At 37.1% G+C, this 26,777-nt stretch overlaps 1 protein-coding gene across 4 annotated transcripts in view; it reads right to left on the bottom strand.

Annotated features, from left to right (window-relative positions):
• SMC6 (structural maintenance of chromosomes 6) overlaps nucleotides 1-26,777 on the bottom strand; it is a 39,880-nt gene that overhangs the window by 10,844 nt on the left and 2,259 nt on the right. For 3 of the 4 annotated variants that reach the window (XM_075750564.1, XM_075750562.1, XM_075750563.1), the window contains exons 2-22: nucleotides 25,539-25,695; nucleotides 23,011-23,159; nucleotides 21,716-21,833; nucleotides 20,815-20,920; nucleotides 19,531-19,667; nucleotides 18,948-19,009; nucleotides 17,385-17,465; nucleotides 15,894-15,995; nucleotides 15,569-15,688; nucleotides 15,366-15,464; nucleotides 14,343-14,489; nucleotides 13,873-13,961; nucleotides 13,207-13,371; nucleotides 12,084-12,262; nucleotides 10,821-11,022; nucleotides 10,569-10,683; nucleotides 9,270-9,297; nucleotides 8,189-8,366; nucleotides 4,126-4,261; nucleotides 3,113-3,193; nucleotides 1,058-1,228 (exon numbers count right to left, since the gene is read on the bottom strand). In XM_075750564.1, the coding sequence (XP_075606679.1) occupies nucleotides 1,058-1,228; nucleotides 3,113-3,193; nucleotides 4,126-4,261; nucleotides 8,189-8,366; nucleotides 9,270-9,297; nucleotides 10,569-10,683; nucleotides 10,821-11,022; nucleotides 12,084-12,262; nucleotides 13,207-13,371; nucleotides 13,873-13,961; nucleotides 14,343-14,489; nucleotides 15,366-15,464; nucleotides 15,569-15,688; nucleotides 15,894-15,995; nucleotides 17,385-17,465; nucleotides 18,948-19,009; nucleotides 19,531-19,667; nucleotides 20,815-20,920; nucleotides 21,716-21,833; nucleotides 23,011-23,154 (2,460 nt within the window). In that variant the 5' untranslated portion in view covers nucleotides 23,155-23,159; nucleotides 25,539-25,695. The remainder of the gene's footprint in view (nucleotides 1-1,057; nucleotides 1,229-3,112; nucleotides 3,194-4,125; nucleotides 4,262-8,188; nucleotides 8,367-9,269; nucleotides 9,298-10,568; nucleotides 10,684-10,820; nucleotides 11,023-12,083; nucleotides 12,263-13,206; nucleotides 13,372-13,872; nucleotides 13,962-14,342; nucleotides 14,490-15,365; nucleotides 15,465-15,568; nucleotides 15,689-15,893; nucleotides 15,996-17,384; nucleotides 17,466-18,947; nucleotides 19,010-19,530; nucleotides 19,668-20,814; nucleotides 20,921-21,715; nucleotides 21,834-23,010; nucleotides 23,160-25,538; nucleotides 25,696-26,777) is intronic. The other variant, XM_075750565.1, reaches the window with a different exon arrangement.

Genomic DNA, 26,777 nt, shown 5'->3' with positions numbered 1-26,777 from the left:
ACGAATGCTCTTACCTTTTTCTAATCCTGCCTTAAAGCCACAACTTGCTATATGTCAACAATTCATTAAACAACTGTAGAACACACAGCAGTCCATCTAACCTAAAATACTTTCCGGAATTGAAGAGCTGCCCTCTATTGCTTAATAACTAGCAATAATGTCCTAATATTCTGAATAAATCTAGTCTCTTTCTTTACACTGTTCTTTTTAAAGAATTCTTTACGATTTTCATATTAGATACATTATAACGAATATATTTATTGTTTGTTCTCCTTACCTGTTTCCTTCCTCTTTTTGTTTGCTCTTGCTTTTTCAATTTGGGCTGACTACATAGCAATATACAATTTAAGTGAGGCGTATATATAAGAGATTCCTATAGTGATCTTTCTAAGTTTTCCCTCATTCCATCCTTGTATAAGTTTACAATATTGTAAACATGCTGGACCCTGTTATTTCCATATTCAAACCATTAATTCTTCTCGGCAATGTGAGATTGCCTTCCATTTGCCAATATCAAATGTTGCGTGTCACTACTGTGCTATTTATCTTAAGTCTTGCTACTTCTCTGTGATTTCCAGGTGTCTTCTTGAATAATTAAAACTACGTACTGGTACCTTCTGTGATTATGCAACTTTATAGAATAATAACCATTTCACATAGAACTTCAAATGCTACTTTGAAAACCGACCAGTTATGAACATTCTTAGCCAGGCCTTGTCAGAAACAAGCAAATAAGCCAAAGCAACAAATGTGATCCACTAAAAAGGAAAGTCACGGAAACTCTTTTCCCTCCTTTTCAGTTCATGACTAAAAATACCTGGAAACAAACTCTCATTATCATAAAACACTACAGCAACTACACTTAACAATCACATCACCTTTGAAATATTGCCAAGCTTATTTTTTTACATGCTCTAAATGGAATGCTCTATTTCCATTTTCATAGGTAGACCTTAAAAGTATTAGGAAGGAGCATACTCATTTCTCTGGCCTCCTTTTAACCTCACTCCCCTTGCCACACAAAGGAAACAAAACTACAATATGCAATTATTGCTACCTTAATTGGACCAGCAATTTCTTCTACTTGATGAATTTTTTCTTTCATTTCTTCAAATTTTTTTTCAGCTACCTGAAGAATATTTTTCAGTTCTTCCATTTTTCTGCTTTGTTGCTGCAGGTCTTTTTTTACAGATTCCATCTTACCCTTATTTTCTTCGGCTTCATCTTCCTGTCAAAATATATTAAAATGAAGAATAATAAAAGGAGACATACATTTGCAAATTATTGTACAAGAATTTTATTTTATTATTGCTATCAGGATATTAGATTACATGAAATAATCTGTAACTCTAATAAGAATACAAACAGCTCAATGTAGTTGCCACTAAAGCGTAAAAGAAGAGATTGACAGATCTTATAGAAGATTAAATCACAAAATCGGATCACAAAAGTGGAATTTCCTAATTATCTGACTGAAAATTAAGGGGACTTTATTTGGGAGTTGTGATGAATAGACTAAAGGGGTGAGGATTTTGTGAAGACTTAGCCATGTTAACATTTTACTGCAATAATTTTTTAAACAAAAGAAGAAGAAAACTTCCCTCTAGATCTATGACAGTGTATACCTTCAGTATACAGAGGAATATAGGAAGAGTAAGTGGATCATCGCTGTTCCCTAGACAATATACCATTCCTAATGAAAATCATCATACATACTTTCTGATTTAAAAAGACAAATACTCCAAAACCTGGGAAAAATATGTAACTGAAACTTTGTATTGCTAGATTCTTTTTCACAATCAGACAATTGTAAAATCAAGGTAGCAATGAAAGACAAATACCGAGTGAAAGAACAGCAATCAATACATAGTAGTGGACAGAAAGCGCGGAAAACAGAAAAATAACAAAAATCCAAGAAAGGAATAAGGGGAAGCAAATACATAAATCTACCAGTTGCATAAGACCATTATCAGAAGCAACAGTAAAAATTTTGACGTTCAAAAAGCAAGCGTCCGATAATTTTCAAACACGAAGATATTCTCCTAGAAAAAGGTAATAGAATATTTTTCCATCTCAGCAAAAGGATGAAGAATTTTATTTTTTTTAAACCAACAGAACTAAATTATCTAGAAAAGAGGGACCACACCAGAGCTTACAGAATCTGTACTGAGCCTTTACTTCTTGAGTAAATTTTGGAATATTTACTTACATGCACACGTGTGCACACACACTGAAAGACAGACTACTGAAAAAGTGAGAGTTTGTGCCAGCATCAGAAGTGACAAACAAAAAAAGTTCTGGGCAACTTCGCCTCTTGCTGATCCCAGATAAAATAGTGGGAAAACTGGCATAGAATTTAACTGAAACAACTGTAGTCAGGATTATTAGTAATATCAGGATGATTCTCAGAATTTAAATCTTGGCCATCTATACATCATATTACAGACTAACTGTTTAAATTCATGGCCACCAGCATAGAAATCACAATAGATTATCAAACTTTTTTTTTGTTCTTAAACTACTATGCATACATTTTAAGAACACATGGATAAGAATAAGAACTTCGAAGAAATCATCATACTACCATGATCCTTCCTTAGGACGATATATGAACTTCATAACTTCTGCATGGTAAAGCCATAGCAAAGCAAGAAACTGTTGGTTCAGGGTAGAGCAGCAGTGCTGTGACATAAATTATGCTCCAGAGTGGCCTTTACCTATGCTTTGATGGTGCCACTTCTGACCTCCAAACCTACAGCGCTGCTTCTCCCCAAACAGTTTTACAGCACTGCAGATCTGGAATGAGGAAAGAAAATGCATAGAACAGCCCCTTACACCACCACCTTGCCTTTCATAAACCTGCAGTTTGAAAAAGGCCAAAAGAAAACAAACAAACAAAACCCAAACATCCAACCAAACAAAAACTCACTAAAAATAAAAACATGCCATTGCCATAATTGTAGACATTCTATAAAGTGTTACATTGTTCACAATTTATCCAATTTGTACACTAGTTGACAATCTACAGTATTTGCTTATTTCAAACCACTGCCAACATTAAAAGACATTATTTCATTTCCTTATTAGACATAATTTGATACTTTATTCTTACTAATGTACGGATGTCCACTGACTGGTGTTCTTCCATATTTTCAAGATCTGCTATTTCTGCATTTGTTGTTCTTATTTTTATCTGAAAAGAAAAAGAAAATAAATATTCTTAAGTTTATCTAAAGATAAAAGTTCGTATTTGTTCATTTAAGTCAATACAGAAAGCAAGATATTTGGTCTTTTAGTTTCATTAGTGCCTATAAAAGACAGAATTCTTCCCACTTGCCTATGGAATCCATTTTTATAAAATATAACTTGTTCTGAAAGTCACATGGACTTTAAATCATTAAGTTATTATTGTACTTCCATTCAACATGACAATTGAATAAAATATATTTTTATTTTTCCTTCAAATATCTATCTTCAGAAATGTGAGTCCACATGCCAGGTTTTTTTCTGGTTCTTATTCATAATTTACTGACTATAACCTTATATAGTATGTATTATCTTACACTGGCTAACTGTAACATTATTGGCTACCAAAAATATATATCCTACCTAGAAGTACTGGAAAACAAAGAAAGATGACAGTTGTAAAATGGCTTATATAGAAATTAACATTGAGAAAACTTAAAGGTGAAATATTCAGCATATTAAAATGGGTAAAGAATAAAAATGAAGAGCATGAAGAGAAACAAGATTCTGGGAATTAAGAGGCAAGGCTCAACAAAAATTAAGGAAGGGGAAGCAGGGAAAAGAAACTTGCCTCAAATATCGCAAGAACTTCCTGTTTGTATCAAAAAACAGCAGCAGAAATTTGTGAGATTTAGCACAAGAGGAAAAAAAAAAAGAAGATACCATACAAGAACAAAAGTGCATGCTAGGATTGATGTGACCGCTACTGTTCGGTCCTAAATGATGAAAGCATACTACAGAACTAAATAACACAAAACTAACAAAAAAGATAAGGATAAACACTAAAAACTATCATCCACTCAAAATATATTGCAGAAGTCAAAATGAAATAGGGAAAGACTGACCAGTTTCTAAAAATTAACTGTGTACCTATTTTACCTGTAAATCTTTTTGGTGTCGTCGATGACCATGAAGATGGTCTTCATTTTGCCTAATCTCATTTTCAATGGAATATAAACGTTGCTGAGATGCTGTCATCTGTGCCTTTTTGTTTTCAATTTCTTTCTCCAAGTGACTTTATGAAAAAAGTGATATTGATATATATTACACAGATATTACTTACTATACACACAGAGGAATAGACAAAATTAAATGCATGACAAGACAAAGGGTAAAAAAGCACCACCTCCCAGAAAAAAAAAATAAAAATAAAAAAATCTGAAGTTTGTTACACATTGAATGGTTTGAACGATCGATAAAGAAACACCAAAGCTCTACAGCAGAACTGATACTTAACAACCAGCAGATAGCTGTTTAATGGTCCTAGTTCAATGCCTAGCAGATAAACCATTCATGTAACTTGAATCATCTCTAGTCTCTGTTAGCAATTTTTGCAAAGAGGCCAAATTAGTTTGAACTAAACAGAAGTGTTACTTCTAAAATACTACCGCATCTTGAGAGAAGACAAATACTTTAACAAGGACAAAACACTTCCAATCAGAAAAAGTACATTAACTGAGATTGGAAAAAAGTATTTTATATAGTCTCCTACTTTTCCTTCTAGAAAGAAGGTAATGTCCAGAGATTTCCATAATTATTTCAGTTTGTGGTAAAACTATTTGAATTTCAAAAAAAGCGCTATTTTTTATTATTATTTATAGATGGTAAAACTTTTGATAGTCTTTCATCCCTGCAAAAGAAAGGGGAAGGTTTACTAATATTACTGTAAAAAAAAATAGAAATATTAATGCAAGTGTTTAATCCAACTTTTGCTATAGATGCATGAAATGGACTGATTAAGTCTGATCCCAGAATCAGTGTTTAATAAATTGCATAAACTATTCCAGATAAATGTGCCATTTCTTTAGGCTAAATACTGAAGTTGGGGAGGTGGGAAGACATTTTTCCTTTTTAACTGGCCTACGTCATTCCCCCATACCAATATTGGTAACAAAATGTCTGCAACATTTTGGAAGTTAAGATAATCTTTGAAGTTCATTATATACTGACATGAAATAAGTACCATTAACTGACGTATTTAAAACTTTTGAGTTAGCAGAAATATTTTTTTAACATTCAATTCCAACCCAAACCATTCTATGATTCTATGAATTCAGTCTACTTTATCAGCTACTAATACTAAAATTAAAATACTTAGAATCATAGAATGGTTTGTGTTGGAAGGGACCTTTAAAGGTCATCTAGTTCCAACCCCCCTGCCATGGGCAGGGACACCCTCCACTAGACCAGGGTGCCCAAAGCCTCATCCAACCTGGCCTTGAACACTTCCAGGGATGGGGCATCCACAACGTCTCTAGGCAACCTGTTCCAGTGCCTCACCACCCTCACAATAAGGAATTTCTTCCTAATATATAATCTACATCGACCCTCTTTTAGTTTAAAGCCATCACTCCATGTGCTATCACTACACGCCCTTGTAAACAGTCCCTCTCTAGATTTCCTGTAGGCCCCTTCAGGTACTGGAAGGCTGCTGTAAGGTTTCCCCAGAGCCTTCTCTTCTCCAGGCTGCACAATCCCAACTCTCTCAGCCTGTCCTCATAGGAGAGGTGCTCCAGCCTTCTGATCATCTTCCTGGCCCTCCTCTGGACTTGCTCCAACAGCTCCACATCCTTCTTGTACGGAGTAGAGGGGCAGAATCCCTTCCCTTGACCTGCTGGTCACACCTCTTTTGATGCAGCCCAGGACATGGTTGGCTTTCTGGGCTGCAAGTGCACATTGATGGCTCATGTCAAGCTTTTCATCCACCAACACTCCCAAGTCCTTCTCCTCAGGGCTGCTCTCAATCCATTCTCCTCCCCACCTGCAGCTGTGCTTGGGATTGTCCTGACTCATGCACAGGACCTTGCACTTGGCCTTGTTGAACTTCATGAGGTTCACACAGGCCCACCTCTGAACCTTGTCAAGGTCCCTCTCGATAGCATCCCCTCCCTCCAGTATATTGACCGCATCACATAGCTTGGTGTCGTTGGCAAACTTCATAGAATCCTAGAATGGTTTGGGTTGGAAGGGACCTCAAAGATCATCTAGTTCCAAGCCCCCTGCTACGGGCAGGGACACCCTCCACTAGAACTTGCTGAGGGTGCACTCGATCCCACTGTCCATGTCGCTGACAAAGATGTTAAACAGTGCCAGTGCCAATACCAACCCTTGAGGAACGCCACTCATCAGTGATCTCCACTTGGACATCGAGCCGTTAACAACAACTCTTTGAGTGTGACCATCCAGCCAATTCCTTATTCACCGAGTGGTCCATTCATCAAAGCCATGCCTCTCTAATTTAGAGACAATGGTGTTGTGTGGGACAGTGTCAAATTCTTTGCACAAGAGCAACATCAGTTGCTCTTCCCTTATCCACCAACATTGTAACTCCATCGTAGAAGGCCACCAAATTTGTTAGGCATGATTTGCCCTTAGTGAAGCCATGTTGGCTGTCACCAATCACCTCCTTATTTCCATGTACCTGAGCATAGTTTCTATGATCTCACTGGGCACAGAGGTAAGACTGGCCTGTAATCCCCTGGGTCTTCCTTTTTTCCCTTCTCCAAAATGGGGGTTATGTTTTCCCCTTTTCCAGTCAGTGGGAACTTCACTGGGCTGCCACAACTTCTCAAATACGATGGAGAGTGGCTTTAGAACTTCATCCACCAGTTCTCTCAGGACCCGTGGGTATATCTCATCAGGTCCCATAGACCTGTGCACCTTCAGGCTCCTTAGATGGTATTGAACCTGATCTTCTCCTACAGTGGGCAGTTCTTCATTCTCCCAGTCCCTGCCTTTGCCTTCTGCAGCTTGGGCAGCGTGGTTACAGCACCTGGTGGTGAAGACTGAGGCAAAAAGATTGTTGAGTACCTCAGTCTTCTCCATATCCTGGGTAACCAGGTCTCCTGTATCCTTCCAAAGAGGGCCCACATTTTCCCTAGTCTTCCTTTTACCACTGATGTACCTACAGCAGCTTTTCTTGTTTCCCTTGATGTCCCTGGCCAGATTTAATTCTCTCAGGGGTTTAGCTTTCCTAACCTGATCCCTGGCTGCTCAGACAATTCCTCTGTATTCCTCCCAGGCTTCTTGCCCTTGCTTCCACCCTTCATATGTTTTCTTTTTGTGTTTGACTTTATCCAGGAGCTCCTTCTTCATCCATGCAGGCCTCCGGGTGTTTTTGCCTGGCATCTTTGTTGGGATGCATTGCTCCTGAGCTTGGAGTAGGTGATCCTTGATTACCAACCAGTTTTTTGGGGCCCCTCTTTTCTCCAGGGCTTTATCCTATGGTACTCTGCCAAGCAGATCCCCAAAGAGGACATATTTACTTTATATGCCTGTAATATAATCTGAGCCTCAAAAGAAAAGAATTCTATTGTCACCAATTTTCTTGGTGACACCTCAAGTCTTTAAACTTTGAAATATGTTTGGCTTTTTAAACTACCATTTTGAAAGTCATGACAAAAAACCACAACTGAAAAATAAAATGGGGGGGGAAGTCAAGTTCAGAGACACCTAACACAAGTGAAGTCAAAAGCCTAAGGAAACACAGACATAAAGTTTGAAACCAGTAGAACTATGCATGTCAGCATAATTTTGGTTTGGAAAAAAAAAAATCAGGCTTCCTTTGCAGTAAACTATGTTACCACTGTTCAGGTATTAGATGTTTAAAGAAACAGTTTTGACTCCCTACTCTTTTTCAGAAACCATAAAATAAAAAGCAAGGTAGGTAGATTTCCTGGAGTATTCAGCCTAGCGAATCCCTACTTGCTGGGCAAGATTTACATGCCACAAATTGAAAAATATTTAGGTACAACTTAGGATTGTACCTATCACAAAAAGGCATTGAAATAAAGAGGTTTTCCAGAATTCTCAGAAAGGAAGGGTAAATCTCAGAAAGAAAATTGAGAGACTGGAGAGTAGTGTATACACAGACAAATATGCAATTCCACTATTCATGTCAACAAGCACACTTTTTACAAACACACTGTTACCAGATGCTAACCTTATATCTGCTTCAACATCTTTGCTTAGGAACTTGGGTCTGACGTAATCAGAAGAGTAATATCGTCTTTCAAATACTTGATCACCTTCAGCAGTGAAAGCTTCTCTACAATTTTTTGGGGGACGATTAGACTGCATTACTTCACGAGCTCTACGGCTACTCTGAAAAATACAATGGCCTTATCATACCAATAGAAAAGCAACCATAACTAAAGATATCAATTTAAAACTTGTCTAGAAGTTCTCACCCAGAAATAATTTCAATTCCTAATGAAAAATAAGCACCACAGTAATGAAAGAACGTGAAAAAAATCTATAATGTCAAGAATATGCTGTTCTTAGTTGAATAAGACATTTATGTTCTCAAAACCCACCCACTTAGTTTAGCTGCCCATTTCTTTTATTCTATTAGAAATTCATCTGAATTGTAAGTTCCGTAGTCTAATTAGACCCTTATAATTTGCCAAGGGGGGAAAAAAAAATATCAGTAACCAAAAGGCCACTAAGCACAGGTATATTTAACTATGAAAAGTGGAATACACATACAGGAAACAATCTTCTAAAGAAAGCTGTGAAGTACCGAAGACAATACTCAATTAAAGTTTGGGGAAATGTGCTGATTAAAAAAAATATTGCCAACACCAGACTAAGTGGTCACAAGTGCTTCTGTCCAAGGCAATCACGTTATCCATTAGGAAGTATTATTTCTTCCACACAATACCTGTTCAACTTCTTTCAGATTCAGTTTAAATCGTTCAGGTAGGGCTCAAAGATAGTAACATTATGAGAATCAGTGGTTAGGTAAGGCAGAGGAGGAATAACAGAACTGGCATTCCTGCTGTGAAAAAGCCTAGAAAGTTCAACTGTTAAATATCCCATTCAGTAACAGCCACGCTTGCAAAACAGTCAGTCAGCTCTGCACTAGACAGAGCACAAACTGCCTCTTTTCCAGTAGGAATGTCAGAGGACTAACTGGGACAAAATCCACAAAAATTAAATATCATTAGTTCTGCTGTTCATAAATACCCTGCTTTCTTTAAATAAAAATGTATAGATCTTATTTTTATCTTTGAACATTTTACCTGTAATCTTATCTGCTGGAGCTGGTATCTTCAGTAGTAACAGAAAATCAAAAATCAATTAAGATCAGAAATCATAGCATGGCAGAAAACAGTTCATTAACATGTTTTTATGGTGATCAAAAAAATAGATTCTTATCAAAACAGTATGCAATCTTAATTCAACTCCAGTTGCTGGTCACCTTATTCAAATCCTACTTAATAACTGATTATTGCTTTTTTTATTTTACCAGACTCTATACATAACCATGTTTCTATGCACTCTCTCATCTCAAATGTTTTAACACTGCAGAGTCCAAAGGGGCTATGGTTGTTGTGGTAGGTGAAAAATAAATTAGGCTATGAATGCTAACAGGCGGCTGATAATTTCATGTAAGAGTGAGTGGCTGAATATCCGAAAGGGAATTTTTGAACTCTCACACACAAGCCTGCTACAGCTACAACTGGTAGCTAGCTACCAGTTGATTGGTACAACTGGTAGAGGCTGGTTCCAAATTTTGGTAACACCTCGACTACACAAAACTGACACATGCTGAACCCATCAATTAATAGAAATTTAACAAGAGACAGCAGAATTAGGAGGCTGGTCACATGCACATAGACTATTTAGAATGGGAAACTAGACCACTTAGTGGCCCAGAAAGGTGGTGGTGAACACCTCAGAAACAAACACAGACTATCCTGGAAACACATGGGGAGAGATGTGTAGAGACAAATCCCAGGGAATGCCCAGGGACCTTGGCCAGTAACAGCCCAGACAGGTATCTGCGAGCAGCTGCACAGCGGGAACTGATAAGATTTTCTGTCTGACCTTCCTGGACCAGCAGTGACCTCCCTGCCAGGGACAGAAGTTGAGACCTATGAAGGTAGTGTTGGGGGGGCAGGGAAACAACCAAGTGTGTGGAAATAAGAGTAAAGCTCTAACTTTGCTGATTCTTAAATAAATCCCAGTAACTAAATCCACTATGAGTTGTCAGTTTACTCTGTCTCTCCCATAACAGAAAACAGTGTTTGAAGTGGGATACTGACAGTTTCCTGAATGCCAAGAGGGCCTTACCGGGAGCCCTCCAGTGGAAACGTACGAGAGTGTGTGCGTGTACTGCACTATAACACTGATCACTGATACAGTTGGGGTCTAATGAGCCATCAGGGTCCCAACCTCTCCCCCGAGGGGCAAAAAGAAAAATAAAATAATCTTTCTTTACCTCTTTTATCCATTACAGACACTATCAGTGAAGTATGCTCCATACAAAGAGCATACATTTTTTTCTTTAAAGACCAAAAGGGAGCATAAAGCCTTACTTTAATCAGCAGGACAGTTTCTATACCCCTCACATCAATCAAACAATTGGCAACCACTGCATTATCTATTTCCAGTGCCGTGAGAACTGATGGGAATTCTGGATGATGAACTCCTCTGAAGAAAAGAAGAAAAACCACCATTCATAAAGCTCACATGAGATCTTTAGGAAAAAAAAATTACAAATAATTCTTTTCAACTAATAATAATTTCAGTCATCAAGGCTAAGCAATAAAAATCAAAACATAACTTACCTGTGTCTAACATCATAAACTGTATTCTGAAATTTATTTACAATTATTTGAGGTCTAAATCCATGTGGATAATATTTGGACATCAGTAACTGAAGAGTTCTTTCATCACTATGATTATCACAGCAAAATGCCTGAACTAGGCTCTTTAAGCAAGATTCAATAGCCAAGGTCAGTTCAGCATCTTTCGGATGAATGAAAGCACCTAAATAAGCATAAGAGACAAGGCTTTAGGAGTTGTGTTCCATAACAGAACATCCAGTAGCGCATTTTTACCAGTCAAGTTTTTTTATTTTATTGTGTTATGGGGGTTTTTAAGAGTCTAAAATAAACCTTTCTTACAAGAAGAAAAAAATAATTAAGTTAACTAAAAAAGAAAAAACTCCACAACTGACAAGCTACCCTGAGAACACAGACATATAGACACACCTATACATATTTGGAGGCCTGCATTTTCTTCCAAGATTTTTGACAGTTTACTACTAACTTCCATGAAGGTACCAATTTTATGGCAGCTCAGCAGAAGTATATCAAGGCAAAGATTACTTATCAGCAATTTAATGCTTTAAGGCCAAAGGCAGAGGAACAACTACGCTGCAAGTTAAATGTGAGATTTCCATTATATCACTTGTCTTCAGTAGTACACGTGTTTGCACAGTCTTAGCATGCAGTAAATGCCAAGTACTTAAGTACTTGGTCTTCATGCTTACATCCAGAATATGCTGAAGCCATTGCTCCCATTCACTAACTGCAAATAGCAGTCATTGTCAGACCTGGTCAAAAAACTAATGAAACCAAACTTTCCAAGAAAATCTCAATTGGTTCTGAGTTGCTCCACGCAAAACATCTCATGTTTGACAAGCCCACAAGTCAGCCACTGGACATATTGAACAAAATCTGTTCAAGAGCTGGACAGCGCTATCCACCAAGAAACAAGCAGCCAAAGCACAGCAGTCTGATGCTTAGAGGGTGTGGGGAGCCACAGGGGTGCATTGAAAGTTTACCATTGTAACCACTTAAAGTACCTTATCAAAAACAGCTGGAAAATGAAGAAAAACAGTAGATGTTAGCTAGTTTGTACGATAAAAAGGACAAAAGCAGAAGATAACCTACCAGGATAAAACCTTTAGTCCCGGAAGTACAGAAGAAAGATATATTTGAAGCTCCTTAAAGAACAAATAGTTTGTCTAAAAGATCACTGTTTACATTAGCAGCCATACATTAAATCCCGTGCAAAAATATGTCTTTTTCATTAGTCATTCTTACCTAAAGGTCCGACAGGTTTGTGTTTAAAGCGCCCTTGCCTATAGGCTGTTTCAACTGCCTCAAGAAATGTTGGAAAATGTGGTCCAAATCTTTTTAAGGTATTTGTTTTACTATCTTTCAGCTCTCTCAGCTGTTTCTGCTTGGCATCCAGTGCTTGTTTTGCATCAGTGTCTTCTCTCCTAAGAGAACAGAATTTTCTTCAGTAGCAACAGCTTATGAAGCCTTAATTTGATTAAAATAATTATAAAGTCTCATTTTTCAAGTACTAATAAGACAGTGTATCAGGACCTCAATACTTCAAAGTACAACTAGCTACACATTTGCAACAGTATTTTTATAGTTTCAAGAAACATGAGACAAAAAAGCAAGAAAGGAAATTACTACTTTGCAACAGTTTTACAAGACTTTTTTGTAACAATTTATAATAAGTTTATTTCTCATTATATGCTTCAATTTCACTGTCTTCTACAGAGGTCTTCAACAGAACACAAAATACCTATTGGTTCCAATAATTGATAAAAGACGTTTAAACTAATACATCAAGTGCAATAAGCAACAATTCTCAAATCTCTTAAGACAATAAATGACAACACTGCCACAATTCCCTCTGGTAATCATTGTTCAAGTTCAGGCTTCAAAACAAAGCCAACAAGCGCTTTGTTCTTCTAGCTCGGGTATGGACTAAATTGGCATTTGAACCACTTGCTTCAAAGTCTCTATAAATTTGCCTTTAGGTGTAGATACAATAATTACCCCTAAGTGTATCTATTTCCTTATCTTGTGTTATGTATCTTGTGACATCATATCAGGATGTACTACTGTATAAAACAACATGAAAAGATTTAAATCATAGTCTGCCCATAGGATGATAAGAAAATACAGGACAGATGGTGGGGGGAATAAAGAAGGGCATTAAACTGACAGTATGGATTTATATCAGGCTTTAAATTAGTAATACCTCTCACCTGTAATGCCAAACCAGTTTTCTTACTTTTTCAAGTTTCTAAATTAAATCATGTTGTGCCAAAGGCAAAAGTTTAGCAAGTCCTAATATAAACTAGGTTCACAAGAAGGGGCTTCTTATAACAAAGGAAAACAGTTACATTCAAAAAGTGTAGCTTACCTAAGTCTAGCATGTTCTTCCTTACACTTATATATAGCCTGCTGAAACTGATCCACCTGTTGACCAATCATTATTTCTTCATCATGGAATGCCTTTAACTGTTCCCTTAAGTGTGCGATTTTTCTTTGTCTTTCCAATTTTTCAGGCTCTGAAATCTGATTAGCACTAGAAAAGACCATAATTCAATATTTTAAAACCACTCTGATGATTTATAAGTGACACAAACATTGTCTTATTACCTGTATCATACACAACATTTATGCATCAGAAAATTATATTTAAGATTCTGTACATTTACAAGGTCTATGAAGCATAAATATCAATTTATTTTTTTATTTGTAATTACACATAAATCCCCAGTTATGCTCCTATTACATTTAGTTTCAGGTGTATTTGTTTTGCACCACCATGGAAGCTAGAAAAGGTATATCACCACCAACAAAAAAAGAAAAGCTTGTTTCTGCCCAATTATCACACCACCTTCTAGTAAAAATCTTCATAGATAAAGAAGCAGGGTCAGAAATATTTAAATACTTAACCAAATCCTGCTAAAGTTTAAATAAATATTTTCTGTTACGGCAGATTTTCCCATTAATCAGAAGAGGTCACTCCCTGCACACCTATACCTTAATAAGCATACACCATAATCACTATATCTGTATTTACCTGCTTTTCAGTTCTTCAATTCGTTTACGTAGCTGTTCATCGTCTTTTCCCAGACGTTTTAACTCAGTTTTGAAACGATTATAAAGTACCTATAAAGGAAACAGGATACAGCAGTTCAACAAACAGAAGCAAGAAATAATTTCAAAAAGAACTACAGTTTTGAGTAAATAAACACTGAACTGCATCACAACAGACAAACGTAACTTGAATTTCAAGAATGTGAAAAAGGAATAACACAGTTAACTTGCATCATATTTATTTTGACCTAAGCTTAACACCTGTGTAAAGATATAAACCCTACGGCCCCCAAACAGAAACGACTTGTAAGTCAGGCAGGAAATTGCACCTTTTTTGAACTGCATTATGTATTCAGGAAGCCTAGACACAGATGGAGAAGTACACATGGGTAGAGCACAGACAAGATTAAAGCTTGAAATTGGTTATGAACTTCGAAAGTTCTTTTTGCCTACCTCAGCTTCATTGACTGCTTTTCTTCTTGCCTGGACATCAGCCTTCAAAGAAATACACTGAGGATGCAGGGCTTGTGCTTCTTCACTTATTGTTATTAACCTGTCTTGTATTGCTTTGTACTTTTCTTCTGCTTCATTCACTTTTACCTTTGGTGCAAAACCAGAATAATACGCACGTAAGAATGAAGCAAAATTTTCTTCAAAAGCTCTTAATGCTACAAAAGAAATATCTCTCAAAATAACCCATCTGACATTTCTCTTTTTTTGTTTTTTTGTTAAAAAAACCAAAGTCATTGCCACTATGGGTATGCTAAGAGAAAAATGAATACACGAACGTACTCAGGAAACCAACGGACTACCAGATCTGTGAAGTTAGCAGCAGTCTTCTTTTCTAAGTCAAGGTTTACTCAAATACAGGACTCTTACTACAAAAAAGGCCAAGTGCCATGATATGGACAGAAGTGAAACCAGTATCTGGACAATTTTCCTTCAACACTACAGAGACATGTTCGGCCATAAGTAAAAACATCTCAGTTGTAAAACAAATACATACCACTATTTTTTTTTTTAACCTAAAAAATAAAAAAGGTCAATGAAAAACGAATGCCAATTCAAAAAGTTTGGAGAAATAGGCATCAAGTAAGTAATCTCAACAATAAAACAGTTTAAATTTCTGTTCGCTGGTATATGCTAGCAATATGCTAGTCATCTCAAATTCCCCGTCAAATAATATAACCCTTACCTGAAACAAAAGTATCAGCATGAAAACCATACACACACATCCCCCTACTAAACAACAGAAAATAAAATGTCCAATTAAATGTGGAATGCAATTGTTACTGCTAAGTTTTACATGGCTAAAAAGGTGTACAAATAGGAATGTTCTTCACTGCTTGTGAAAAGCTGAGATGGCCAGTTTCAATAGCTTACAACCTAAAGGACAATCATAGTTTAAATATTATTTTTATTCATGAGTCAAGGAGCCAAAACTATAGTGACATATGGTTTAAATCATATATGTACCTGGCACTCTTCTATCTTCTGAACAAACTTCTCTGTATTTCCTTCTTCAGCTCTGATGCCTTCTTTGATTGGCTGTATTTCTTTTTCCATTTCACCCACCTAAATATAAGCATATACTAGCATATATCAGAAAGTCTGCAGCAGATTGAGAATAATTTAAAGTACGTTTCATATGAGGAAACATATTTTAACACGACATTTACCACTGCCCACGCCATTTTATGTTTCAAATCTTCGAGATGATTTCGCATGTCATTCACAAACCCAATGCTTTTGTAACGTTCTTTTTTTTCACAATAAAGATCCTTAAGTTCTTGAAGACGCTTGAAAAAAATTAAAAGAGAAAAAGAGAGGTTCAATCTTTAGTGCAAAAAGCTGTGATATAACATGAAATATTGGAAAGATTTATTTATTTTTTTTAAAATTTAATGTCATTGAGATCTAATCAAATCAAAACTATGTAGTTTAACTCCTACAGTTATTTCAGTGCTCAGACCTGTACTAATAATTACTTTAACTTCTACAAACCTCTACTCCTTGTTCTATCTGAACACATGTATTTTCTTTAGTTTTCATAATGGATGAATAATCTTCTTTCATTTGTTCCAGCTGAGTTGCCTTCATAAAAAACTAAGAAGGAATAAAAAGATGCTCATGTCATATTCGGCAGCTTATCCAAGTGAACTACTTATCATAGAAGTGAAGTAATTATCATAGAAAGACCACTAATCCCAACCTCTACACTTGCTGAATGATACCCAAAGTAAAATAACTGGCGGGGTATTTCTGAAAAAATGAACTAACTCAGCAGTGTTCTAGTTTTATTTTTCAATTTATCAATGTCTAGAGAAAAGAAACGTCAAAAAAACTGTTTTTGCAAGTGGATTACTGCTACAATCAGGTAGTCTACTGGGTCTGGCTGGGATGAAGTTAAGTTTCTTCACAGCATCTGTTATGGTGCTGTATTTTAGATGTGTGACCAAAACAATGCTGATAACACACTAATGTTTTAGCTGTTGCTGAACAGTGTTTGTACAGCATCAAAGCCTCCTTTGTTTCTCACTCTGCCCTCCCAGTGAATAAACTGGTGGGGTGTGCAAGAGGTTGGGAGGGGATACAACCAGGCAGATGACCCCAACTAACCAAAGAGACATTCTGTCCCATAAAACATCATAGTTATGGTTTAACCCCAGCCAGCAACTAAGCACCACACAGCCGCTCACTCACTCCCCCATGGAGGGATGGGGGAGAGAATCGAAAAAGTGAGAAAATTCGTGGGTTGGGATAATGTCCCCTCCTTCCTTCTTCTTCCCGCAGCTCTATATGCTGAGCATGACATCATATGGTATGGAATATCCCTTTGGTCAGTTGGGGTCAGCTGTCCCGGCTGTGTCCCCTCCCAACTCCTTGTGCACCCCCAGCTACTCGCTGGTGGGGTGGTGTGAGGAGCAGAAAAGGCCTTGGCTCTGTGTAAGCACTGCTCAGCAGTAATGAAAACATCCCTGTGTTATCCACACTGTTTTCAGCACAAATCCAAAACATATCCCCACACTAGCTGCTATGAAGAAAATTAACTTTATCCCAGACAAAATCAGCACAGTCATGCTCAGCAATAAAAAGGGGGAGGAGAGGGTTTAGGGGGGTTAGCCATCTTTAGCTTGGGAACTGGCTAGGCATCGGTCTACCCATGGGAGGTGGTGAGTTATTGCCTTTGCATCTTTTGTTCTGTTTTGCTTCCTTTCTCTTCTTCCAGCTTTTCCTTCATTTCTTAACCAATTTTTAACTCAACCCGCAAATTTTCCTGCTTTTACTCTTCCCTTCCTCTTCTTCCATCCCAAATGGGGAGCAGCAGGGAAGCGAGCGAGTGACTGTGTGGTGCTTTGTTGATTACCTGAGTTAACCCACAAGAAGTCATTAAAATTAAGAATTCTGATTTCTTTTCCCCCTCCAAATGCCACCTCTAAAAATCTGAAATCAGTATTTGAATGTTTAATCAAAATGTTAAATGATTTTTCTTACCTTGTACTTGTCACCTTCATTTTTAGACTGTAAAAAGTGCTTACTCATCTCTTGGGTTAAAATAGACACAGGATTATCTACCTGTAAAAATAAATTGCTTTCACTTTCTTTGAAGTAAAAAAAGTTCTCAAGTAACTGCATAGAATCATAGAATAGTTCGGGTTGGAAGGGACCTTTAAAGGTCATCTAGTCCAACACCCCTGCCATGGGCAGGGACATCTTCAACTACATCAGGTTGCTCAGAGCCAAGTCCAACCAGACCTTGAATGTTTCCAGGGATGGGGCATCTACCACCTCTGTGGGCAACCTGTTCCAGTGCCTCACCACTCTCACAGTAAGGAATTTCTTTCTAACATCTAATCTAAATCGACCCTCCTTCAGATTGAACCCATTCCCCCTTGTCCTGTCACTCCATGTTCTTGTAAACAGCCCTTCTCCAGATTTCCTGCAGGCCCCTTCAGGTACTGGAAGGCTGCTATATGGTTTCCCCGGAGGCTTCTCTTCTCCAGGCTGAACAATCCCAACTCTCTCAGCCTGTCCTCATAGGAGAGGTGCTCCAGCCCTCTGATCATCCTCGTGGCCCACCTCTGGACTGTCTCCAACAGCTCCATGTCCTTCTTGTACTGGAGCACCCAGAGCTGGATGCAGTACTCCAGGTGGGGTCTCACGAGAGTGGAGCAGAGGGGCAGAATCACCTCCCTTGACCTGCTGGCCACATTCAGCAAAGTAAGCAAGCCGTCTCTCTGTCCTATGCCCAGCAATTCAGTAATAAGCTGAGAGAAGCAGAATCAGAATTAAGACTTCTACTCCTCTCATCCTCTTTTTTTTTTAACAAAACAAAAAACCAACAACAATCAAACAAAAAATTTAAAAAATCCAACTCCATCAAGTACAAATTAGAACCAGGACAACTAAGGAACTGTTTCCAGGCGGATAACTGACTTCTAGAAAGACAGTGCCTTTTTTTTCCCACTTATTTAACAAGATTAGCATTAGAAGTTTTAGCCAATACTGCTTAATTTCTCATTATTTTATTGATCAAAGTATTGCATTAAATGCAATGAATCGCCCCATATATTATTATGGAAGTTTCCACATAATAAAATCAATACATACTAACAGAACTTTAAGTTATTTGAAAGGCTGAATATGTTGAATGTTTTAAACTTCATGTGTACTACCTGATCTTTCCTTAATCACTTAAGCAGCAAAACCACACTGGAATTTCTGCAACAGCAAAAACTGAAATAATGAGCAGGAGAAAAAAAAAAAGCTCCAGGTATGAAAGAAACCTACATATGCCAAGACTTTCATTAACAGGATACATGACCTACGGCTCACAGATGATAGCAAAAACTCATCTGTCTGGGACAGAATCTTATTCTGCATTGTATGAGGTGTAAATTTCAATTTTCTTTTGCCATTGCATTTGATCTTGAAAGAACATAGAAGAGGTGAACCTCTTTCATTTAACAAAATGGAACACTGCTTTTTATTTGAAGAATTATAACATCACACGCTGATGTCTTAAACTGGACAGAATTTAAACACTATAACCATTACCTGTATATTAAAGTGATCCAGTATTCCTATGAGTTCCTCTTTCTTTGAAGAAATTAAGGTCCCTAATGGTAAAAAAAGAAAGGAAAAATATCAATAGGTCCAAAGTAAAGAGACATACAATGGCCTAGCCTTTTGTTCAATCTAGTGGTTCTTAGTAAATGTAAAAAAATTAGATAGTACTTTTGTAACAAACGTTTAGTCTGAAATGAGAAACATTGGTTCCAATATATTTACATTTGTACAGAAAGACATCTAATTACAGTCCTCTTTGCCTTATAAACCCTTTGTGACAGAATTTAGGCAAATTCAACAAAAACTCAAAAATACTAAAAACTATGTTCAGCCTCATCATACCAGCAGATTTTCATAGACAAATACTGTATGACCTCACATCACGCAGAACCCGACACAACTGCTTTTGACATGCTACAATATTCTAAGCTAAATGCAAAAAAATGGACATGATCATCCTTGAGAGATGAATGAAATGAGAAACATCATCCTTTACTAACATCAAGGCATTAAAGCATTGAAAACATCTGAAGAGCTTCTATGACTGAGAACAAAACAAACTACCACCAACCAGATTTGCTTTTCAGTTTGTAACTTCTGCTTCCATCCAGGTTAATGTGCTGATTCACAATAATAGAGCCACCATACACTTCTGGTTTAAATGCATCTCTACCTTGGTTTCGCAATGTTATGGAAATATCTGCAGAACTAAAACATAAAAATAATAAAAAGACAACTAAAATAAGTTCCAAATCTACAGAAAAAAAATATATCAGAACATTCTGGTTTCCCACCAAAATTGTCATGTCTCGTACAGGTCACAACTGGAAGTCAGTCATAGTACCAATCGGAACAAGGTATATTTATGCTGTGCGAGCCAAAACAGCATTGGAGACACATGGCCAGGAAGGCTGCCGTACACTGACCTGTTTACACCTTCTTTGCTTCAGATAAATCACATGCCAAAAGCAAAGGGTTGTGACAGCAGATTTCCCCCACCTTCCCTTCCCATCTGAGTGCCCCCATCTTTAGGTTGCAGAATCAAGTTGCTTTTTGGTTGTTCTCCTGTTCCCAAACTGGCTTCTGGAGCAAACAGTTGCTTAGCTTCTACAGCCATCCCTAACCAAAATATAACAGAATGCTTAAGGCGTTCTTCTAGAAAAGATGAGATGTGGTTTCAGTTCAGAATTCGTATTTTCTGTTTCTCAAGTGAATGCTGAAACATTAAGTTATTATACATAAAGCAGGTACTCCCAACGATTTTACTCCAAGCACCTCTGAAAGGAAAAGCCTGGGGGTCTGAGTTGCAGCTTTATATAAATGTAAACTTTTAAACCCTCTACTATCTTTTTATTGATTCCCCTAAACATGTTACGCCCACTCTTGCAGCAGACATCAATCCACTTCCTGCATGTTTAATAATCCACCTGTATGTCAAGGTCTTTATATTATATACTCATTGGTGTCACCAGGAACACAGAAAAAGAATTAACCTCACAATGGTAACTAGTTTCCTATTTTTTTCTAATGAACTCAATCCTCCTATAGGATATTCAAGTCCATCGTGGAAGTAATACACAAGAACTGGGCAATATGCAGGACATATCACTATGTTAGCTAGTTCAGAGATAATAGTATACTATTAGTAAATAAATGGTAAAATTTCTAATGTGGTTTTTGTAGTTTGGAGGACTTTTTCTTTAAATATGATCTCTTCAGTGTTATGCTTTCTATTCAAATCTGGTAGATCCAATAAAAGAACAGAGAAAACAAAGATGAACAGAAAATTGATCAGCTAACCTGAAAATCAATCACTAAACACGTTCAACCTTGAAACTAAAAAAATTTTACTTACGTCTCTCCATCTCGTACAAACATTTTTAATGAGGAACCTCTATTAGTTGCAGTGGCTTTTCCACCAAGTCCAACAATAAGAGCAGTTAATACAGAACTTTTTCCACCTGTAATAGAAACATTGAACTATTTTTAAAAAGAAGTTCTTGTAACTCTTTACCCAGTTCATCCCTATTACAGATTTTTGTTTGACTGCTTATGTACTCATGAACTTAAGTCCAAATTCTGTCTTTACTGAGCAAACATAAAAATAATGATAATTCTACAAAAACATCTCCCATTTCCAAGGTTCTCCCTAAAAAAAAAACCAAAACCAAAACATGCTGAGCCAAACTTCTGTTACTTCTATTTAGCAATTTGCATTCAACAAGATGTCTTATCTCAGGAAGAAAGAACTTCCCCTTCTTTACAAGCGTACAGAAAACACGTATACAACAAAAGAAATCAAACCCACATTACCATATATATAACTATTTGAAAGTTTTTAAGCTCTCTTTCAAAATTCATGTTTAACTTTTGAAATTCTCTTTCCAAAAGTGAACTTGCATAAATAAGTATCACTCCCTTCTCCTATAACAGTTTCTACATGAAACATACTTGGACAATTACTGTGCATTTAATAATGAACATATGAGTAAATTTAGTTTAAATATAATTTATATATGATTTAGCTACGAAAAGATGTATATTCACATTATCTTTTGCAAATCTCCAAATTTAAAACCTAACTTTTTCACCGGCCTTGAACTACTGGGATAGACCTGTGTGGTTCCCAAATCCAAAAGTGAATCCATCTCGATTCCTAAAAGATGGCTAGCAATTCTTTTTCAAATAAAAATTACATCTTCTAAATTATTAACAGAAATGTTCTTTAACAAAGAGATGATGCAATTACTACTTACTTCCATTGTTTCCAACAACAAAATTGAGATTTGATCCAAACTGAAAAGGCCCCAACATCGAATGGCACATGAAGTTCTTCAACTGGATACTTTCAATTATCCCAACTTCCCCTACAGTCTAAAGGATTAACAATTAAAACTGGTGTTACATATGCATTTTAATTAGATGCAGTTTATCTATCTTAAATATAATGAGAATTCAAATGACAGTATGATATAAAGCATCAATGGCTACAGCCTACAAGGAAATCGGAAGGGTTTCATGACACTATGAAAAGCTGCTTGCTACAGAGCAGTTACATAATAAAATAAGAGGAAAACAGTTACCGAAGCTGATCGCTCACCCATAGCAACTTTCAGTTCTCCCCATAACTTATAATTAATACAGTGTAAAAGACTAAGATCATAAATTCTATATAGTTCTCAGAGCAGTAAAGAGCATCATAGAAAGAGTTTTTAATTACTTAAATAATACTATTTGTGAGAATCCTTAGCACAGCTTAGAAGGAGGGAAATTAAATTACATCAGGAAGGAGAAAATGAAACTAGAAATGGAACAGCCCACTGTTCAAATGGTGACGTATTGTTTTGACAGGAAATCACCAGTGCTTCAGAAAAGCAATGTTTTCTAAGAAAACAAAGTCCTCAGGAAAAATAAACAACCAATGACACAGAACAGCTGCTGTTCAAGAAAATGAAGCGAGGAATAACGCTTCTGTGTACGAAAAAAAAATCAGCCACGGTGTCTTACAATACACAAGACAGTATCTGCAAGCTCAGAAATTATTTTTTAAAAATTCTTCATCAAATTAGAATTTAACTATTACAGAAAAGAATGGTATTCCTGTTTTCCATCTAAATAAGTATTTTAAACACTAACTCTTTTCAGTCATTTGAAAGTATCAACTATGCAAAACAAACAAGTATTTGATAATTATTCTAGTAAACAATTTGTTTTCTAAATATTTTCTCTACTTTTATTGCAACCATAAACCAAATATATCATACTTCTATTAAACAAAATCCGTTTCCTTTATTTGGCTATTTGACAACTTCAGTAGTATTCATTCTATAAAACCAGAAAACTGTTATTTTATGATCAACTGTTACAACTACATGACTCAAGGTAAGAATGCAGAAGTCTTCATCACAGACATTACCTCTAGCTTCTTTTATATTGGTTCCACTGAAGCCTACATGCAAGACATTTATTTCAACGTCAGTCAAAAGCACAGAACTTTTTTATGTCAACTTTTTCTTTTATCTCTCTCCCCACAACTTTTTAAACAACTTACCGACAGTGAAGAGAAATTACTATCAGCTGATAACTGTGAATTTTCTTCTTCATTAGACTCATCACTATGTTCATCTGTGTATTCTTGTCTCTGCCTTTTATGGGATCCGGGCTTTGAAATACTTTCTTCCTTTCTCTTACCCATGAGTACTGAAAAATTAAAGTAATGAAAGATTGTAGTTTCAGTCTTCTAGATGAAAACATATCTACAGATGACAGCATAGATAGAGTAATTTATTTGGTAAAAGAAATACTAAGATCATAGCAAATGTTGCAATAAACAAATACGTTTTCAGAACTGACATCTCAGTGAATTTAAGCCTAAGCTTACTATGAAGAAGTTGTATTAGAACAAAAGAAACACAACTTCATTTTTCTAATCGAACTGAACTTGTTCACTGATTAACAATGAAATCAACCTTGATTCTGTTTTCCTTGGTACATTAGACCTTGGGATATTTGCTAGAATTGTTTTTGGTTAGTAGTGGAGTTGAGTTATCCTACTCAGACAACTTTGTTTACTAGAATTTAATCAAGATCTCCCTTCTAGGAAAGATGGCAACCAACTTAAATGCATCTCACCATTTTGAGAAAAATTCAGAGGCATTAAATGTAATTAATATCCACTGTTACACAAAGATCACTGCATGACACATGGCCTAAGAGTAGGCTGAGGTTATTTATAAAAATAAATAAATAAAAATAATATTTTTTAAAAAATGGGGTGGTTGCAGGAAAGGAAAGAATGCCCAGCATTACAGACATTGCTCGTCCAAATCTGATAACGTGTCATGGTTTCAGACCAAATTGACCGTATGGAGACAACACATGGGGGGGTTGGACACTAGAATACTTCTAGTCACAGACACATTTAACGAGTGACCGCTTCCTTGCCCCACAGGACAGATGGGACAATCCAGGAGAAAAGGCAGGCAGGTCAGCCTAACAGTTCCTAACGTGATCTCCTGTGTCCTGCAGGGGAGATGACATGGTCCATGAGAAAGCTGGGTGGATCAGCACAGCTGTTCCAGCTGCACAATACACAGCCTCAGGGCCCCATGGGGGCCCCTTGTTAAAGCCCTTGGGCCCTCCAAGAGCTTCTCCGTGGGTCTTGCTCCACATTTTCTCTTTACATGTTTTAAGATTAATAACTTGAAGAATCTACAGAGAACTCATTGAAATAAAGACTGTTGAATTAAAACCTTAGTCATAAGAACTAGTGCTGCAACAGAGAGGAGCAGTTTTTTCTCCCTCTGCCTCTTCTGTTTTTGTCTCAACCCCCTGAGTTCAGGCAGCTCTTTATGCAGCAGAGTAATAAACTGTCTCAAGGCACTGATTCTACTGAAGATTAATGCGGGCAAAAAACCTTTTTTCTTTTTAAAGGAGATTAAGTTCCTGTCGTCATTTCAGCTGGGACAGAGTTCATTTTCTTCCTAGTAGCAGGTATAGTGCTATGTTTTGGATATAGAATGAGAATAATGTTGATAACACACTGATATTTTGGTTGTTGCTAGGCACCGTCTACACTAAACCAAGGACTTTTCAGCATCTCATACTGCCCCACCCACAAGGAGCACAAGAAGCTGGGAGGGGACACAGCCAGGACAGCTGGACTCAAACTGGCCAAAGGGATATTCCATACCATATGATGTCATGCTCAGTACATAACTTGGGGGAAGCTGGCTGGGAGTTTAGATCATGGCTTGGGAACTATCTGGGCATTGGTGGTCTGTGGGTGGTGAGCAATTGTGCTGTGCATCACTTGTTCGGTATAATCTTTAATCATTATTATTATCTTAATTTTCTGTCATATTAAACTGTCTTTATCTCAACCCACAAGTTTTACTTCCCGCCCCCAATTCTCTCCCCAGTCCCACTGCGGGGGAAGAAAGGGAGTGACCAAATGGCTGTGTGGCTGTTTTAGCTGCCAGCCAGGTTAAACCACGACACTTCCCCAACCATTTCACCATGCAGACCTGTACATTTGGGTCACTGGAGAAAGAGTGCTTCTTTGAGAAGCTGCTTTTACTTGAGCTGGCTTAATGTTCTGGTCAAACTATATCCTGATTTCAACTGACAGAAGGTCAGGTAGCTCATACTACCAAGCATCACAAAGACTAGCATTTATTATACAAAACACCACAGACATTAAAATTTGTTACATCATTACAAAGATTACTTAATTTCTATTCTAGATATTCATTGACTGTTTTATAAAATACAGTGTCTACTAATTCTCTCATTAACATTCTTTCACACAGTATCTAAATGATAAAGAAAACATAACATGCATGCCTCTCCATTAAGTGCAATGAACAAAATTTAAAGCAAATGCAGAAATACCATGAACTTCCCATCTGACATTCTTGCAATAATTTTGTATGGCAGGGATTTCAAATCAAATACTGGATTATTATTATGCCCATTAAGTATTTACAGGGACTCTGTCATTTCCATTTTATGTTAGGTAGGTAACACCATACACATAGAAACCAAGGAGCAAATACACTTCATGATTCAGTTACATACCTTTTGCTATGCTACTTTCAGTTTCCTACATAAATACGTCTTTATGTTTAAATTACTCAGACCAGGAAAGAGTTGATTATCTGCTCTTGGAATTTATCCATCACCCAAACATGAAGACAAGCATTCATTCAATCTACTGTTCCACTGAAATCTCTCTCTAGAAAGAAAAGACAAGACAAGATTTAAACGTTGTAACTATTAATGTCTGAACTAAAGATCAGGGCTATGAGTTCCATTGTTATACCATTTGGACATTTAAGAAGAAGAAAGTGTAAGAGTGGAAAACAGAACAAAATAACCTAGAAGAAAACTCACTCAATTAATCTAAGTGTAACAAAGGCAAAGGACAGAACAGTCTGCACCCTGGAACTCTTGAAGAGCTAGTACTGCAAACAAAACTTAACTGAAACTGCAAGCAAACTTTACTGAAGTAGCCTCAGAAATTACCATGTCAAGTACCAGCAGATGTAATACCTACAATGAATACAAAAAAGCCAAAAGGAAAGAGAAACTGACTGCAGCAACAAGGAATCCACTAGTAAGACTTCACATGAAACAAAGCTTGAAAAGCTAAAGGAAGAAATAATCAACATTAAAAAATAAAAACTCCTAGACAATGACACATACATTTCAGTTTTATCTTTAGATCACTGGAGGCCAAGTACCCACCACTCAACTGGACAGGGGAGAGAAAACATAACAAAAAGCTCGTGGGTCTAGATAAGGACAGGGAGAGATCATTCACTAATTACCATCATAGGCAAAACAGAAAAAACTTAGAAAAAAATAATCCAATTTATTACCAAGAAAACAGAGTAGAGTAATAAGAAATAAAACCCAATATTAAAATACCACCCCCCACCACCCCTCCCTTCTTCCCAGGCTCAACTTCACTCCCCATTTTTCTCTCTCCTCCACCTCAGCGGCACAGAGGGACAGGGAATGGGGGTTGTGGTCAGTTCATCACACGTTGTCTCTGCTGCTCCTTCCTCCTCAGGGGGAGGACTCCTCATACTCTTCCCCTGCTCCAGTGTGAGGTCCCTCTTAGGGGAGACTCCTACATGAACTTCTCCACTCTGTCTTTCCCACAGGCTGCAGCTCTTCACGAACTGCTCCAGCATGGATCCCTTCCATCGGGTGCAGACCTTCAGTAACAGACTGCTCCAGTGTGGGTCCCCCACAGGGTCACAAGTCCTGTCAGCAAACCTGCTCCGCCTGGGCTCCTCTGTCCACAGGGCC

Source organism: Balearica regulorum, chromosome 3, assembly GCF_011004875.1.
Source record: "Balearica regulorum gibbericeps isolate bBalReg1 chromosome 3, bBalReg1.pri, whole genome shotgun sequence".
In the NCBI taxonomy this organism is placed as follows: Eukaryota; Metazoa; Chordata; class Aves; order Gruiformes; family Gruidae; genus Balearica; species Balearica regulorum.
This window is presented reverse-complemented; position numbering and strand designations above follow the sequence as displayed.